At 40.5% G+C, this 15,448-nt stretch overlaps 1 protein-coding gene across 3 annotated transcripts in view; it reads right to left on the bottom strand.

Annotated features, from left to right (window-relative positions):
* rubcn (rubicon autophagy regulator) overlaps positions 1-15,448 on the bottom strand; it is a 60,919-nt gene that overhangs the window by 25,145 nt on the left and 20,326 nt on the right. The window contains exons 8-14 of one of the 3 annotated variants that reach the window (XM_034179976.1): positions 13,548-13,595; positions 12,671-12,766; positions 12,142-12,257; positions 7,971-8,157; positions 7,754-7,861; positions 4,122-4,196; positions 1,432-1,492 (exon numbers count right to left, since the gene is read on the bottom strand). In XM_034179976.1, the coding sequence (XP_034035867.1) occupies positions 1,432-1,492; positions 4,122-4,196; positions 7,754-7,861; positions 7,971-8,157; positions 12,142-12,257; positions 12,671-12,766; positions 13,548-13,595 (691 nt within the window). The remainder of the gene's footprint in view (positions 1-1,431; positions 1,493-4,121; positions 4,197-7,753; positions 7,862-7,970; positions 8,158-12,141; positions 12,258-12,670; positions 12,767-13,547; positions 13,596-15,448) is intronic. The other 2 variants (XM_034179978.1, XM_034179977.1) reach the window with 2 other exon arrangements.

Below are 15,448 nucleotides of genomic sequence, written 5' to 3'. Positions count from 1 at the left end.
AGCCTCTGCTCGCGTGTCATTCATCACACTGACAAAGTGAGGAACCTTGGGGTAATTTTTGATCCTTCCTTGTCCTTTGGTCTCCACATTAGAAATATTACTAGGACTCCTTTCTTCCACCTGGGAAATATAGTGAAGATTCGTCCCATCCTGTCTATGGCTGATGCTGAGACCCTGATCCATGCATTTATCTCTTCTAGATTGGACTACTGCAATGTTCTATTTTCTGGTTTATCGCAGTCTAGAATTAGGGGTCTCCAATTGGTTCAAAATGCTGCAGCCAGACTTTTGACACGAAGCAGAAAGTACAACCACATTACACCCATTTTGGCATCCCTTCACTGGCTTCCTGTCCCAGTGAGATCAGATTTTAAGGTTCTGCTACTAACCTATAAAATTATTCATGGACTGGCACGTCCTTCCCTAGCTGACCTAATTAAACCTTACGTACCGGCCTGGGCTTTACGTTCTCAGGGTGCAGGTGAATAAGAAGTCTGCAGGTCATAGAGCTTTCTCTTATCTCGCCCCTGTTCTGTTGAATGATCTCCCTGCATCAATAAAACAGTCAGATTCTGTGGACACTTTCAAGTCTAGACTTAAGACGCACTTATTTTCCCTTTCATATGGCTAGCATACTGGTACAGTTTTGTTTTACGCTTTTTACTCTTTTAATTCATTTATTATTAATTGGAGTGGGCCACGGCCTCAACTTTACCTAAATTGTGGGTCTTTTAGTGAAGTTTAGGGCTAGTGGCCGGCTATCACCTAAGTATTTCTCTGTTTTTCTTGTTGTTTAATGCTGGCAAATTATACAGTATTTTTTGTCTTTCTGATGCCTGATTCTGTTTTTTCCTCTCTGTTTAAGGTGCAGCTCCATCCAGAGATGGGAGTTGTATTTGTGTTGGCGAACCTCCAGTCCTGTGCGCCAATAGCATTTCTTGTAAGCAGCAGAGGGTCACCCCTTTGAGTCTGGTCTGCTTGAGGTTTCTTCCTCAGAGGGAGTTTTTCCTTACCACTGTTGCTCTGGGGGTTGGTAAGGTTAGACCTTACCTGTGTGAAGCGCTTTGAGGCAACTCTGTTGTGCTTTGGCGCTATATAAATGAAAATATATTGAAATGGCAATGCCACTTAAATTGACTCTTTTTTTCTTTCTTTAAAGAAGCAGCTACCAGGTAAATTCTGCCACTAAATTCTGCCAATAAAAATGTTTATTTTAAGAGAAGATGAATTGGTTGTTCATTAAACTGACTTATTGTCTCTGTCAGGTATAACTGGTCAATTAAGCTTACGTAAATTAATGAAGTTAATTTTTTATCCAAATACTCGATTAATCACCAGAATGATCAATAGAATACTTGATTACTAAAATAGCTGCAGCCCTAGTCACACAGATTGGCTATCTGAACAAATGGTAACAGAAAGGATACTTACATGGACTCAGAACTGAGGAACGATCTGCTGCTGGAGCTTATGCTGCGCTTTATGTCTGCATCTGAAAGACGGAACAATACTGTCAGAGACGCATGAACACTAAGGAGATGAGGCACAGCTTCGAAACAAGCATGTTTATGCACCAGCTAGAAACACAATAATTCTACATACCTACAAAATAAAAAAAATAATAATTCAGGAATGTCAGAAAGGAAATGCATTCTGTGCTGAACTAACTGGTTCATGAAACAAAGCTGCCAATGCAAAATGTACCAGCAACTTGCAGGTTTTATTTTGTCAAATCAAATATGCTACATTTTCACCTTCATGAGAACAAAGGCATAAGGTAAATCCAGGTAGACAAAAACAAAGAAAGCAAACATTTCAAAGTCTTAAAAGGAGATATTCAAGTTACATTCTCAGAGTAAATACTTTTCTGGTCCCAGACAACCCCATACTGTGCTTGTTACTTGAGTGGGAAAGAGTTATTTAAGCTCATCTCACAAACGTCAAACTGACACCTAAATTTTGCCTAAAATATGAGATTATATACACAGACAAGTCTGCAGAACTCTGAGAATGTTTCATATAAAATCCTTACCATGTTAAATGGTTAAAAGCTCACAATTGTGTAAGTCTGACTTTTACCAGTCAATTTTCATATCAATAACTAGAGCACCACACACATACAGTGTAAACCTCTGCCAATTCCACTAATTTTCACCTCGGAAAAAAATTTCAGGGTCAAAGTCATGTTAGAAGTGGCTTTTCATAAGATAAATTAGATGTGATCAAATGTCAGGAGTATGTATTTAATTCATGCACTTGAAGTTTTTGTGGCATTGTCAGGTTTGTTTAGGGTTTTTTTTTTGTCAACTTTTGTCAGTTTCTGAATTCTTTTTCAGATAATTTCCACAGAACATTGCTTGTTGGCACTTGATTTCTGACTGATAACTGGATAGACAAACTGACGTAAAATTGAGCATCCATCCAATTTTGGTGGTGTAGGTAAACCCATCACAGAAAAAAAATGAGTGATTGAGGCACTTGTGCTTTGCATAAATTCCTTCTATGTTAAAGGATAGGGATTTGTCCAATTTTCCTGATTTTGACCTATGACATTGAATCAGTTGTTGCCTATCAGGATATGAATCCGCTGTAAAAATTTCATAACGATATATGAAAACTTGTGGGTTACAAGCTGTTTACATACAGACAAAAACAAACAAGGATGAAAACATACCTACGCCCAACGTTGTTTGCAAAGGTAATAAACACAGAGTTTCAAAGAAAGTGAACTCATTTAAAAAAAAAAAAAATGTATGATGCAGAAGGATTAGTTTGACAGCAAAAAATCTAAGGTGTTTTAAACTGAATTAATGAGGTGGATGAAAAGATAAGTCAAGGTATGATTTAAATCTGGAGTTACAGTAGCAAAGTTAGTTGTGAAAATGGTTCCCTCCCATCAGCCAATAAGCTTCAACAGGACACACCTACCCTCCTGCACCACCAAAACTCTGAAGCACTGCGCAAACGCATAATTCAACATAAATCGAACATCTGACAGAACAGTCCCTATGATTTACAATATTTTCTGGAGGGGTGGACACTAAGAATGAAGCATTTAGTTTTTTTCTTCCCCAAAAAATTCAACATTATTTTTGACAGCTGACTGACTACCATGAGGGGCTGGTGTGGAAGAAAATGGGTTCAAGCTTTCGGCCTCAAACCAACTTCATGACAACCTCCACATAAGAAAGACACCATTACTGACCTGTGTTCAATTCCCCATAATTGTGCCTTCATAATGATCACATTTTAGCAAAACTGTGCAGCAAAGTAGAGATACTCTAATTTTTCCCAGAAGTCCCAACCCATTCTACACTTTTGTTTGTCATTTGGCCATCCCAAATAAGTTTTGCAAAAACCCATTATTCATAAATAACGTTTGGGCCAATCTGTGTGGCAGTTTTAAAGAAAGCTGACTGACCTGCAAACACACAGTCAGGTCCTTAAGTATCTGGGCAGTGACACTTTTTGTACATCACCAAAATGAAGATGAAACTAAACAAAGATGATGTGCTTGTAGTATGGACTTTCAATTCAAAGGGTTTAACATTTTCACATAAGGAATTACTGATAGTCACCTGACTTAGAGAACTGGCTGTAAAAGTGATGAATTAATCCATACATTTAGGATTATGTTAAATTTATCCAGTTAATTATAATCTTTGAAAACAAGCACTGTGTACAAAAATGGCTGTAATTCCAAGTATTGTGTTTTTTGTTAAAGCCCTTGCTTTAAAAACGAACATCTGCATTACAAGTACTTCTTCGCTGTAATTTATTTTCCATTGTGGCAGAGCTCAGAAGCAAAATTACAAAAGTAGCACTGTCCAACTACTTATGGAGCTGACTGTAAACTCTGAGAAAGTTCAAGTAGAGTCAAATTTTGCCCCAAAACCTTTCTACATAGACGGTGTTACCACAGCATCTTGGTCACACTAACACAGCTTGAGCCAATAAACATATTTCAGCACGCACAGTGAGGTAAAGCTAACATTTTTCAATTTTTTCCATCAGATAATATGATATATAAGACGGTTAACATCACTTTCTGAAAGGCACCACCACAGTGAACAGTCTGTATGCAGCCAAGAAGCCGTGCCCACCCATCAGCCTGCAGATACCTGAGAAGAGGGAGGCGAGTGACAGGGAGAGGCCGCTCTGAGACATCGCCAGCAGGGACTGACCCTCACAGCCATCTGAGAGACAGAAACTAACACTCAGCAGTGCCGTCACCAGAAACATTTGAAACACAGTCACTGCATAGAGCCCCCTTTAAACATTAGCCAAAGATGCCCATTTACTGCACTGCTGTGCTGGTAGGCACATGTATGTATTAGAAAAAGTGCAGTCAGCCAGCCATGAGGCACAACACACCCTGCAGCAATGAAAGCTTGAAAAACAGAGAACACGTGCACAAATGAAGCCCCCTCACCCCCCCATGTGTCTTCATTTTTTCATAGCAGTCTGTGCAAAGCAGTTAGTCCTTTAGAGTGATCATTTGTCACATCAAAACAGCACGTCAGACTTTTAGCAAATTAGTGAACACTGCACAAAGACACCAGAAGCTGTTACACGGAACAAAACTACCTACTAAACTGTTGGCACATCATAGATCAGTGTAAACAAACCCTCACGCCCATTTTTCATGCACTGAAGCAAAACACCCAATATTTCTTCTACAAACCCTGGCAAAAATTATGGAATCACCGGCCACAGAGGATGTTCATTCAGTTGTTTAATTTTGTAGAAAAAAAAGCAGATCACAGACATGACACAAAACTAAAGTCATTTCAAATGACAACTTTCTGGCTTTAAGAAACACTATAAGAAATCAAGAAAAAAAGATTGTGGCAGTCAGTAACGGTTACTTTTTTAGACCAAGCAGAGGAAAAAAATATGGAATCACTCAATTCTGAGGAAAAAATTATGGAATCACCCTGTAAATTTTCATCCCCCAAACTAACACCTGCATCAAATCAGATCTACTCGTTGACACTGACCCTATGCCATGACATTGACCCTATGTGTCTTTTTACAAGGAATGTTTTCGCAGTTTTTGCTCTATGGCAAGATGCATTATCATCTTGAAACATCCCCAAACATCCTTTCAATTGTCCAAAATATCAACGGAAACTTGTGCATTTATTGATGATGTAATGACAGCCATCTCCCCAGTGCCTTTACCTGACATGCAGTCCCATATCATCAATGACTGTGGAAATTTACATGTTCTCTTCAGGCAGTCATCTTTATAAATCTCATTGGAACGGCACCAAACAAAAGTTCCAGCATCATCACCTTGCCCAATGCAGATTCGAGATTCATCACTGAATATGACTTTCATCCAGTCATCCACAGTCCATGAATGCTTTTCCTTAGCCCATTGTAACCTTGTTTTTTTCTGTTTAGGTGTTAATGATGGCTTTCGTTTAGCTTTTCTGTATGTAAATCCCATTTCCTTTAGGCGGTTTCTTACAGTTCGGTCACAGACGTTGACTCCAGTTTCCTCCCATTCGTTCCTCATTTGTTTTGTTTTTTCGAAAAAATTTTCGATTTTTGAGACATATTGTTTTAAGTTTTCTGTCTTGACGCTTTGATGTCTTCCTTGGTCTACCAGTATGTTTGCCTTTAACAACCTTCCCATGTTGTTTGTATTTGGTCCAGAGTTTAGACACAGCTGACTGTGAATAACCAACATCTTTTGCAACATTGCATGATGATTTACTCTCTTTTAAGTTTGATAATCCTCTCCTTTGTTTCAACTGACATCTCTCGTGTTGGAGCCATGATTCATGTCAGTCCACTTGGTGCAACAGCTCTCCAAGGTGTGTTCACTCCTTTTTAGATGCAGACTAACGAGCAGATCTGATATGATGCAGGTGTTAGTTTTGGGGATGAAAATTTACAGGGTGATTCCATAATTTTTTCCTCAGAACTGAGTGATTCCATATTTTTTTCCTCTGCTTGGTCTAAAAAAGTAACCGTTACCGACTGCCACAATCTTTTTTTCTTGATTTCTTATAGTGTTTCTTAAAGCCAGAAAGTTGCCATTTGAAATGACTTTAGTTTTGTGTCATGTCTGTGATCTGCTTTTTTTCTACAAAATTAAACAACTGAATGAACATCCTCAGAGGCTGGTGATTCCATAATTTTTGCCAGGGGTTGTATGCACACAAAAGAATCATTTATCTCGTATTTCACCCACCAATTTGTTAACTATTTGCGAGCACTTCACTTTTGCCAAGATAATCAAGCTGACGAGTTGCATATAAAGACGCTGATTAAACAACATGATTATTGCACAAATGTGCAGCGTTGTCACACAGACACACATTACAGGCTTGCTGTCCATGAATTGAATGTTTCCATCCAGTCTCACAACTGCAGACCACATGTAATCCAGGATGACCACAGCCAGCTTCTTCAACTAACTAAAGATTTCTCAACTGCACATTTTAGAACGGGCTTTTATTTTTGACCAATCCAAAGCTCATCTATGCAATAATCATGCAGATTTACTACATCAGGAGGATGAATTATCTTGGTAAAGGCGGAGGGCTTACTCACACAGATTTTGAATTTATGAACAAAATTAGAAAGAAATAAGCCTTTTGTGTGTCTAGGAGTAGTGTCAGATCTTTTACTTCAACTCATGAAAAATGGGAACAAAAACACACGTTTATATTTTGTTGAGTATATATTTAGACAGTGACAAAGTTTTTATTTGATACTTGAACTGAAAACAATTATAGCTCATGATGCAGATTGTTAGATTTAATATTAATGTAATTTCAGCCACTGATCAAATAAAAATCTGACACTTCGCACTATGAGCTCACAATCATTAATACAGGTGAGCCCCTTTAACTCGTCCATGCATTAAGTCACAATTGGGCTTTACTTGCGGTCAAGTTGTGGACCCTGACAATTTGACTACTGTATAAAAGTCAATTTTGATTTGACCATTTCTGTGAGGGATCTTCAGTGCAGATGATTCTGGATGATTATTTAGTCTTCCTCCTCCAGCTGCTGCATGCCAGCAATGAGGGCAGATGATTCTGTGCAGAACATGCCTGACGATTCAAAGTTTTTGAATTGGGGGGGGGGGGGGGGGGGGGGGGAATCACACTTCTAATGGTCAAAGCTATTCTAATACGGCAAGGTAAGCTGATTTTAAGTTTTTTTGGTCAACCTCATTAACTCACGGTTTCAGATAACTTGCGGTCTGATTTTGTGGACCCAGACTCACGAGAGTTAATGGGGTTCACCTGTATTTTGATCAATAAAATAAAAGCATTGTAAATGTCCAAGTACATAGTATGTGAACCTAACTGAATAAACAAAAAGTGCTCAATTGCATAAATACCCAGATCAATAAAACCATTTTTGCAAACAAGCTGCCATTCTGTGACTACCCAACCCTGCCTGTTATTGCCAGTGGTAAAACATACAGTTTGAAAGTTTAAAATCAAAAGGTGATGAAGTTATGAACAATGACTAAAGCAAAGTGGGGGGGTAAAAAAAAAAAGTAAAACAAGCCTACCTATCTGTCAAACCTCAACAGCTGGTTCAAACTACATATGAATTTTGATGGTCAAAACTACAAATTAATTTAGGCTGCCAGAAACCGAAAGGTATGACGGTTTGCAATACTATTACACTGTAGCCAAGGCATGCACAATATGAACATTCACAAAAAACAGGGAAAAATCTGAATGTGTTTTTTACTTTATCTGATGTCGCCTCACTCTACCTCTTAGTTCACACTCCTCCACTTCCCCAGCTGAGCCAGAGTCAGACAGGCCCTGGTAGGAGTCTTGGGAGCTTCTCCTGGAGCCTCCGCTGTCAGTGGAGTGGAAAACTACATGGGAAGAGCAGGATGAGAGAACAGGAGAATGTATGAATGCCACACATCACCAGCACTGATTACGATGGTGACGTTCATGAGACAACAAGAAAAACTGGCTTACTGTGCTGGGAGGTTGTGCAACTGCGTCGGATCTGTTGCCTCCGGAGGCGGATCTTTTGCTTGAGCTGCTGAATTTCACTGTCACTGTCTCCCTCTTCTTCGCCTTGCTCCTCCTGACGTCGCATATTGTACTTCATCAGCTCGATTGCTGCAATCAAGGACTCTGAAATGCTGAAGTGAGCATTCTCCTGGAGAAGGGAGCAGAAGTGACAAATCAATTAGAAGTAAATCTCACCCTTTCACACTTCTGATCATATGCAGTTTGTCTCAGGAGGGTATTTTTTTTTGTTCCCTCTTCACTGGTCTTTTACAATTTTACTGCCAAACATTTAAACTCACATATGGCAGCACATGCAGTGATGCTGTTTTTGGTCAGTGTGTAAAGAAAATAACATGGTGTTTCGATGTGAGTTGGACCAAGCTTGGTGGAATAAATAAGGGTCACCCAAGGACAGACTAACTTTATTTTGAGAAAGTGTGGCTAAATGACAAGGACAAAGTTTTGGCCAAGTGCTTATGTATAGTAGAGCAGCTATTTGGATGAAGTACACTCAATAAAAATATAAACGCAACACTTTTGGTTTTGCTCCCATTTTGTATGAGATGAACTCAAAGATCTAAAACTTTTTCCACATACACAATATCACCATTTCCCTCAAATATTGTTCACAAACCAGTCTAAATCTGTGATAGTGAGCACTTCTCCTTTGCTGAGATAATCCATCCCACCTCACAGGTGTGCCATATCAAGATGCTGATTAGACACCATGATTAGTGCACAGGTGTGCCTTAGACTGCCCACAATAAAAGGCCACTCTGAAAGGTGCAGTTTTGTTTTATTGGGGGGGGATACCAGTCAGTATCTGGTGTGACCACCATTTGCCTCATGCAGTGCAACACATCTCCTTCGCATAGAGTTGATCAGGTTGTCAATTGTGGCCTGTGGAATGTTGGTCCACTCATCTTCAATGGCTGTGCAAAGTTGCTGGATATTGGCAGGAACTGGTACACGCTGTCGTATACGCCGGTCCAGAGCATCCCAAACATGCTCAGTGGATGACATGTCTGGTGAGTATGCCGGCCATGCAACAACTGGGACATTTTCAGCTTCCAAGAATTGTGTACAGATCCTTGCAACATGGGGCCGTGCATTATCCTGCTGCAACATGAGGTGATGTTCTTGGATGTATGGCACAACAATGGGCCTCAGGATCTAGTCACGGTATCTCTGTGCAATCAAAATGCCATCAATAAAATGCACCTGTGTTCTTCGTCCATAACAGACGCCTGCCCATACCATAACCCCACCGCCACCATGGGCCACTCGATCCACAACACTGACATCAGAAAACCGCTCACCCACACGACGCCACACATGCTGTCTGCCATCTGCCCTGGACAGTGTGAACTGGGATTCATCCGTGAAGAGAACACCTCTCCAACATGCCAAACGCCAGCGAATGTGAGCATTTGCCCACTCAAGTCGGTTACGACGACGAACTGGAGTCAGGTCGTGACCCCGATGAGGACGACGAGCATGCAGATGAGCTTCCCTGAGACGGTTTCTGACAGTTTGTGCAGAAATTCTTTGGTTATGCAAACCGATTGTTTCAGCAGCTGTCCGAGTGGCTGGTCTCAGACGATCTTGGAGGTGAACATGCTGGATGTGGAGGTCCTGGGCTGGTGTGGTTACACGTGGTCTGCGGTTGTGAGGCTGGTTGGATGTACTGCCAAATTCTCTGAAACGCCTTTGGAGACGGCTTATGGTAGAGAAATGAACATTCAATACACAAGCAACAGCTCTGGTTGACATTCCTGCTGTCAGCATGCCAACTGCACGCTCCCTCAAATCTTGCGACATCTGTGGCATTGTGCTGTGTGATAAAACTGCACCTTTCAGAGTGGCCTTTTATTGTGGGCAGTCTAAGGCACACCTGTGCACTAATCATGGTGTCTAATCAGCATCTTGATATGGCACACCTGTGAGGTGGGATGGATTATCTCAGCAAAGGAGAAGTGCTCACTATCACAGATTTAGACTGGTTTGTGAACAATATTTGAGGGAAATGGTGATATTGTGTATGTGGAAAAAGTTTTAGATCTTTGAGTTCATCTCATACAAAATGGGAGCAAAACCAAAAGTGTTGCGTTTATATTTTTGTTGAGTGTAGTTAAAGATAAACCACATCTATGGTTACTGTTAAACACTAATATTAAGTCATATCACTTTTCTATTGGTCACAGAACCTTTGACCTCAGGTGACCTTGAAAAGTCAGTCACAACTGTTTAACTTTATCAAATGTCAAGGACTCACAGAACCTTAATTTATGATATTCCCTGAGATTAGCAGAACAAGCAAGAGTCATGAGTCAGTCACTGGATCAGCAAAATGTCTGTTAACTATGGCACAATCGTATCCATTAACATGCACAATGACCACAACACATAGTAAAGAGAAACAGGCCTATCAAGTTGCTTGTGAAACCTTGTTGCTACTGGCAGGGTCCTGGTGGCCACAAAGGACATTCATTCTTTTTCAGGATCACACATGAATCAGTGGCAAACAAAGTGCTAAAGTCTCCGAGCTCCCTTTCTAGCCATGTTTACTTGAATTGCATCAACCTGTATGAAAATTTACATAACATATCCTCCTGGCTACCAGGATATCTAGATATGTGTCCTAGTAGTCAGGAGCATATTGCATTTTAATAAGTCCATGTCCATACTTTCTCATTTATGCCTTGTGAGATCCCTTTTGCCTTATAAACTGTTAATCGCATTTGAACATGAATTGGAATGTCAGTTTGATATACAGTAGTGTTCAGAATAATAGTAGTGCTATGTGACTAAAAAGATTAATCCAGGTTTTGAGTATACTTCTTATTGTTACATGGGAAACAAGGTACCAGTAGATCCTCACATATTCCAACAAGACCAAGCATTCATGATATGCACACTCTTAAGGCTATGAAATTGGGCCATTAGTAAAAAAAAAAAAAAAAAGTAGAAAAGGGGGTGTTCACAATAATAGTAGTGTGGCATTCAGTCAGTGAGTTCGTCAATTTTGTGGAACAAACAGGTGTGAATCAGGTGTCCCCTATTTAAGGATGAAGCCAGCACCTGTTGAACATGCTTTTCTCTTTGAAAGCCTGAGGAAAATGGGACGTTCAAGACATTGTTCAGAAGAACAGCGTAGTTTGATTAAAAGGAATTAATAGGATTAATAAATGGAATAGTTTTGACTGTTGAATGCTTGGTTTGCAAAGTAAATGTTAAACAATGTCGACGTCCACTGGATTCTATGGCATGTGACAGATGTTACGCTGTAACGTGACAACTGAGCATGACACATGGTGCAAACTATTCCTTTTTAAAACCCTATTAACTCAACCAATAATTTGCATCACATTTTACAAAAATTGATGCAACTTTATCTTTTGACCCCTATACAAACTGAAACTGACCTTTGTCACCATTCTTGCTGTTTTTACCCCATAACAGTCAGACATAGATAGTCCAAACTACACCTTTTTGGAAATTTAGGATCAGACAAATAATGTGGTATACTTTTCAATATGATTGGAGCATTTTTAGATTTTGACCCCTGTGTAATTCTTCACCCCTACCTGGCCACCATATTGGATTTTCAAGTGACCAGCACTTTTTTCTCAAACACTGATTTATGAAGAACAATCATGCCAAATTTGATGCTTGCATCACCAAGTGAACAATTCTGGCCAGAAATCATACTTATCTGCTTCACTAAGACAGACTCACACACCAATGTCAGGGTGCTGCCATGCAGCCAGACATTGGTGCTCACTACACACTGGGTGCAACTCAGGGATTAAGGACCTTGCCCAAGAGCCCTTAGTGATTTTCCAGTCAGAGGATCCTCTGGTCTGAAGACCAATGTTTAATCACTAGACCATCACCTCCCCAAGTAAGAAATGCTACTACAGTGAAGCATCTGTTGCTACAAAGATGTGTTGCTAGTGATCTACTTGAAATTTATCTATGGTGTGAGCTACACAAAATTTATTGTATTCAACTCCAGTCTACCACACTGGAATCTCAGCAACTGATCTCTCATCCTGCATGGCAGGATATCATTAATGGTAAACCCAATGCATCAGCAGTAGTTAAGTATCACTCTGGATGAAGTCCAGACCTTTTCAAGGTCAGCACAGCTACCAAAGTCCTGCTCAGACAGGTAGCTGATGAGGCTCTGGCCCTCCGATGGTCTCCTGAACATCCCATCAGGAACAGAGGTGTGCTGGGCTCCATCTGCACATGGAACATGACACAAAGACAACCAGTATTTACTGTAGGAATCAGTTATGACAGTTTAGTTAATACAGTGTTTGTGTCAAAATGTTAATGTAATCCATTTCAAATAAAAGATACATTGTAAAGTCTTCAAATTGATTCCCAAGTGGTCTGATCAGGTAAACTGAACTTTACATATAAACTGAGGTCTGCAAAGGTTTTACACTCACAAAAATCACTTTCCTGCTCTGGACCATTCATACACACACACACACACACACACACACACACACACACACACACACACACACACACACACACACATATATATGCATGTTTTGTTTTTTAATACAAGAAATATAAATCAACTGTCTAAAGCTGCACTGAGAAGTTATAAAATGTATAAATACTGCCAACATCAACAAACTCACAGGATTCCACATAGAGGGAACTGGGGTTGCTGGCACTGGTGCACTGAGGCGAGAAAGGATTGTAGTCCTTCATACAGCAATCCTCATCTGCTGATTCTGGATAACAAAACCTCCAGGTTAAGAAACCAATTATGTAATGCTGGACTCATTAAAATCCACACTGAATTAATAAAACTGATGGAAACAAAAAACAAAAAAGAGTGTACCATCGTGATTACACAGAGCAGGAAATGTAACTTTTAAAAACACCCATTTGATATCTTCATCTTTGTGCCAATGCAATAAAGAAATACAACTCTACAGAGATGTTTTACTGCATGCAACTTAAAAAAATAAAATAAAAAGTAGTTGTGACATTCAGTACGAATTCAACAAACAATAGATAGAATTCCATCTACTATCTTTGTATTATGTAGTGTGCGTACAGTGTAAAACCCCAATTTCTACTTTTTCTGAAAAGATATTTACATTTGGCTTTAAAAAAAAACCTCAGTGATCATGTCAGTACTCTCAGGAAGACACTACAATACTGTTTTTTGTTTGTTTTTTTACACTCATGATAAATGACAATTCAGAAGAACAAAACTGATGGGTCAAAAAAAAAAAAAAAAAAAAACACACTACATGTGAACATGAACCAACAAATTCAAGAGTCGTGAAGATGATCACATATGCAGCCTTTATCATGACAACTTGACCTTAATGGAACCAGCCAACAAAAACATTACAAGAGGAAATGTGAGAACAAAACACATGAAACCCTGATGATGTGGCTGGAAACAAGAGGGGTCGAGTGAAAGCATCACCATGCAGTGAATGCAAAAAGGGGGGTAAATAAAAGTATAAATATGGAGCACAGTGCAACTGCACTGCCAACCTGCTACCGGATCTTCTATTATTATGGTGATTTTCCGGTGGCCCCCTCCTTTGCGCAGAAAAGAAAGATAGAGCAGAAAGAGAGAGAGTTACCGCAAGCCAAGGAGGAGAAAGGTTGTGTGCAAGAGGCATTAATTTAGAGATTTGCAGACACGAACCAGACACTTTCAGAACATGGACACAGCTAAGGGCCCTATCACATTTAGTACGAATGAGCAGGAATCAGCTGGAATGGGAACAAAAAGCCAAAATTCGAGCTGCAGTCCGGAGGAACAGGTATTCCGACAGCTGGGTAAGAATGTGACCATTTAGAATGTGGGCGGATCCCACCTCAACTGATTCATGCACATTCCATGTGCATGCTTACGAATGCAGCTCAAATGTAGTTGGAACATAGTACGAATACCTAAACTGCTGTCAGAATGCACTTTGAAGGCCATATGTATGCGGTCCGATTGCCACCTGAAGTCTGAAAGTCTGGAAGGCAAACATGGGGAGGGCACCACTATCGTCTGCCTTTCCTCTAAGACCTGCCATGTATCACTACTGGATTTCGAAAGACAAACAACGTATGGACTGTAATCATGTAATGCAGGTCCCCCTGATGTCCACATCACTGTGGAGCATGTAGGCGAGAGATCAGTCTTTCCCCTCAGAATGAACATTTTCTTCCCACACATAACGGACACTCTGCACCATGCAAATGGACATTACACACGCCACAGAGCAGCTGACCAATCGGACATTATGTGCTCCACAGGGCTGCGGTGCAAACCAATTTTGCCAGCCTCACGAAGCAACTGACCGATCAGATGTTATGACACCTCACGCAGGAGCTGTGCATTCCGCTGGACAGGTGAGTGCCATCTGCTTTTCATGTGTAGTTTTGGAATGGGTGCGCTGTCTGCAATTCCATGATGCCTAAAAAACCACGATGACATGAGCAGCGTCCGTAATATACAGTAATCATGATCGGAGTCAGTTTGGGTCAGTCTGGCTCACTTTGAGTAGGTTATTGCACCCCAACCGAGGTGCACTGGAGGTGCAGCCAGTTGCACATGCAGGCAGGATGTGACATGCCTGACATGGCAAGTTTCCTTCAAACTCGATCAGAATGCTTCAAATGCTGTTATGACGCCGGGAGAATATTTAGAACGCAGTCGGAATGCAGTTAGAGTCCACCTCAACTACCATTCGATATTTTTCCACCTCAAACGCTCCTCCAAAGTCGAGAGCATGTGCTCTACATTCAGCCTGGCTGAGCAAATGTGCCCAACAGTTTGGAGTGCACTCAGAATGCCGTTGGCATTTTTCAAATACAGCTTGACTGTGCCGGAATATAAGTAACCCCTCTCTACTTTTAAGATTAAGCTTAAAACTTTCCTTTTTGAAAAAGCTTATCGTTAGGGCTGGATCAGCTGACCCTGAACCATCCCTTAGTTATGCTGCTATAGACTTAGACTGCTAGGGGATTTCCCATGATGCACCCTGTGTTTCTTTTTATTCACCTCTTTTTGCTCTGTATGCACCTCTCTGCTTTTAATCACTGGTGATTGATCTCTGCTCTCTTCCACAGCATGTCTTTTTCCTGATTCTCTCCCCTCAGCCCCAACCAGTCCCAGCAGAAGACTGCCCCTCCCTGAGCCTGGTTCTGCTGGAGGTTTCTTCCTGTTAAAAGGGAGTTTTTCCTTCCTACTGTCGCCAAGTGCTTGCTCACAGGGGGTCATTTTGACCGTTGGGGTTTTTCTGTAATTATTGTATGGCTTTTGCCTTACAATATAAAGTGCCTTGGGGCAACTGTTTGTTGTGATTTGGCGCTATATAAATAAAACTGATTTGATTAATACATTTCCATTCCGATGGCATTCCTGTTCATTCGGCCTCTAATGTGACAGGGGTATA

This window comes from Thalassophryne amazonica, chromosome 10, assembly GCF_902500255.1.
Source record: "Thalassophryne amazonica chromosome 10, fThaAma1.1, whole genome shotgun sequence".
Lineage (NCBI taxonomy): Eukaryota > Metazoa > Chordata > Actinopteri > Batrachoidiformes > Batrachoididae > Thalassophryne > Thalassophryne amazonica.
The sequence above is the reverse complement of the archived record's forward strand: the minus strand, read 5'-3'. Positions and strand labels throughout refer to the sequence as shown.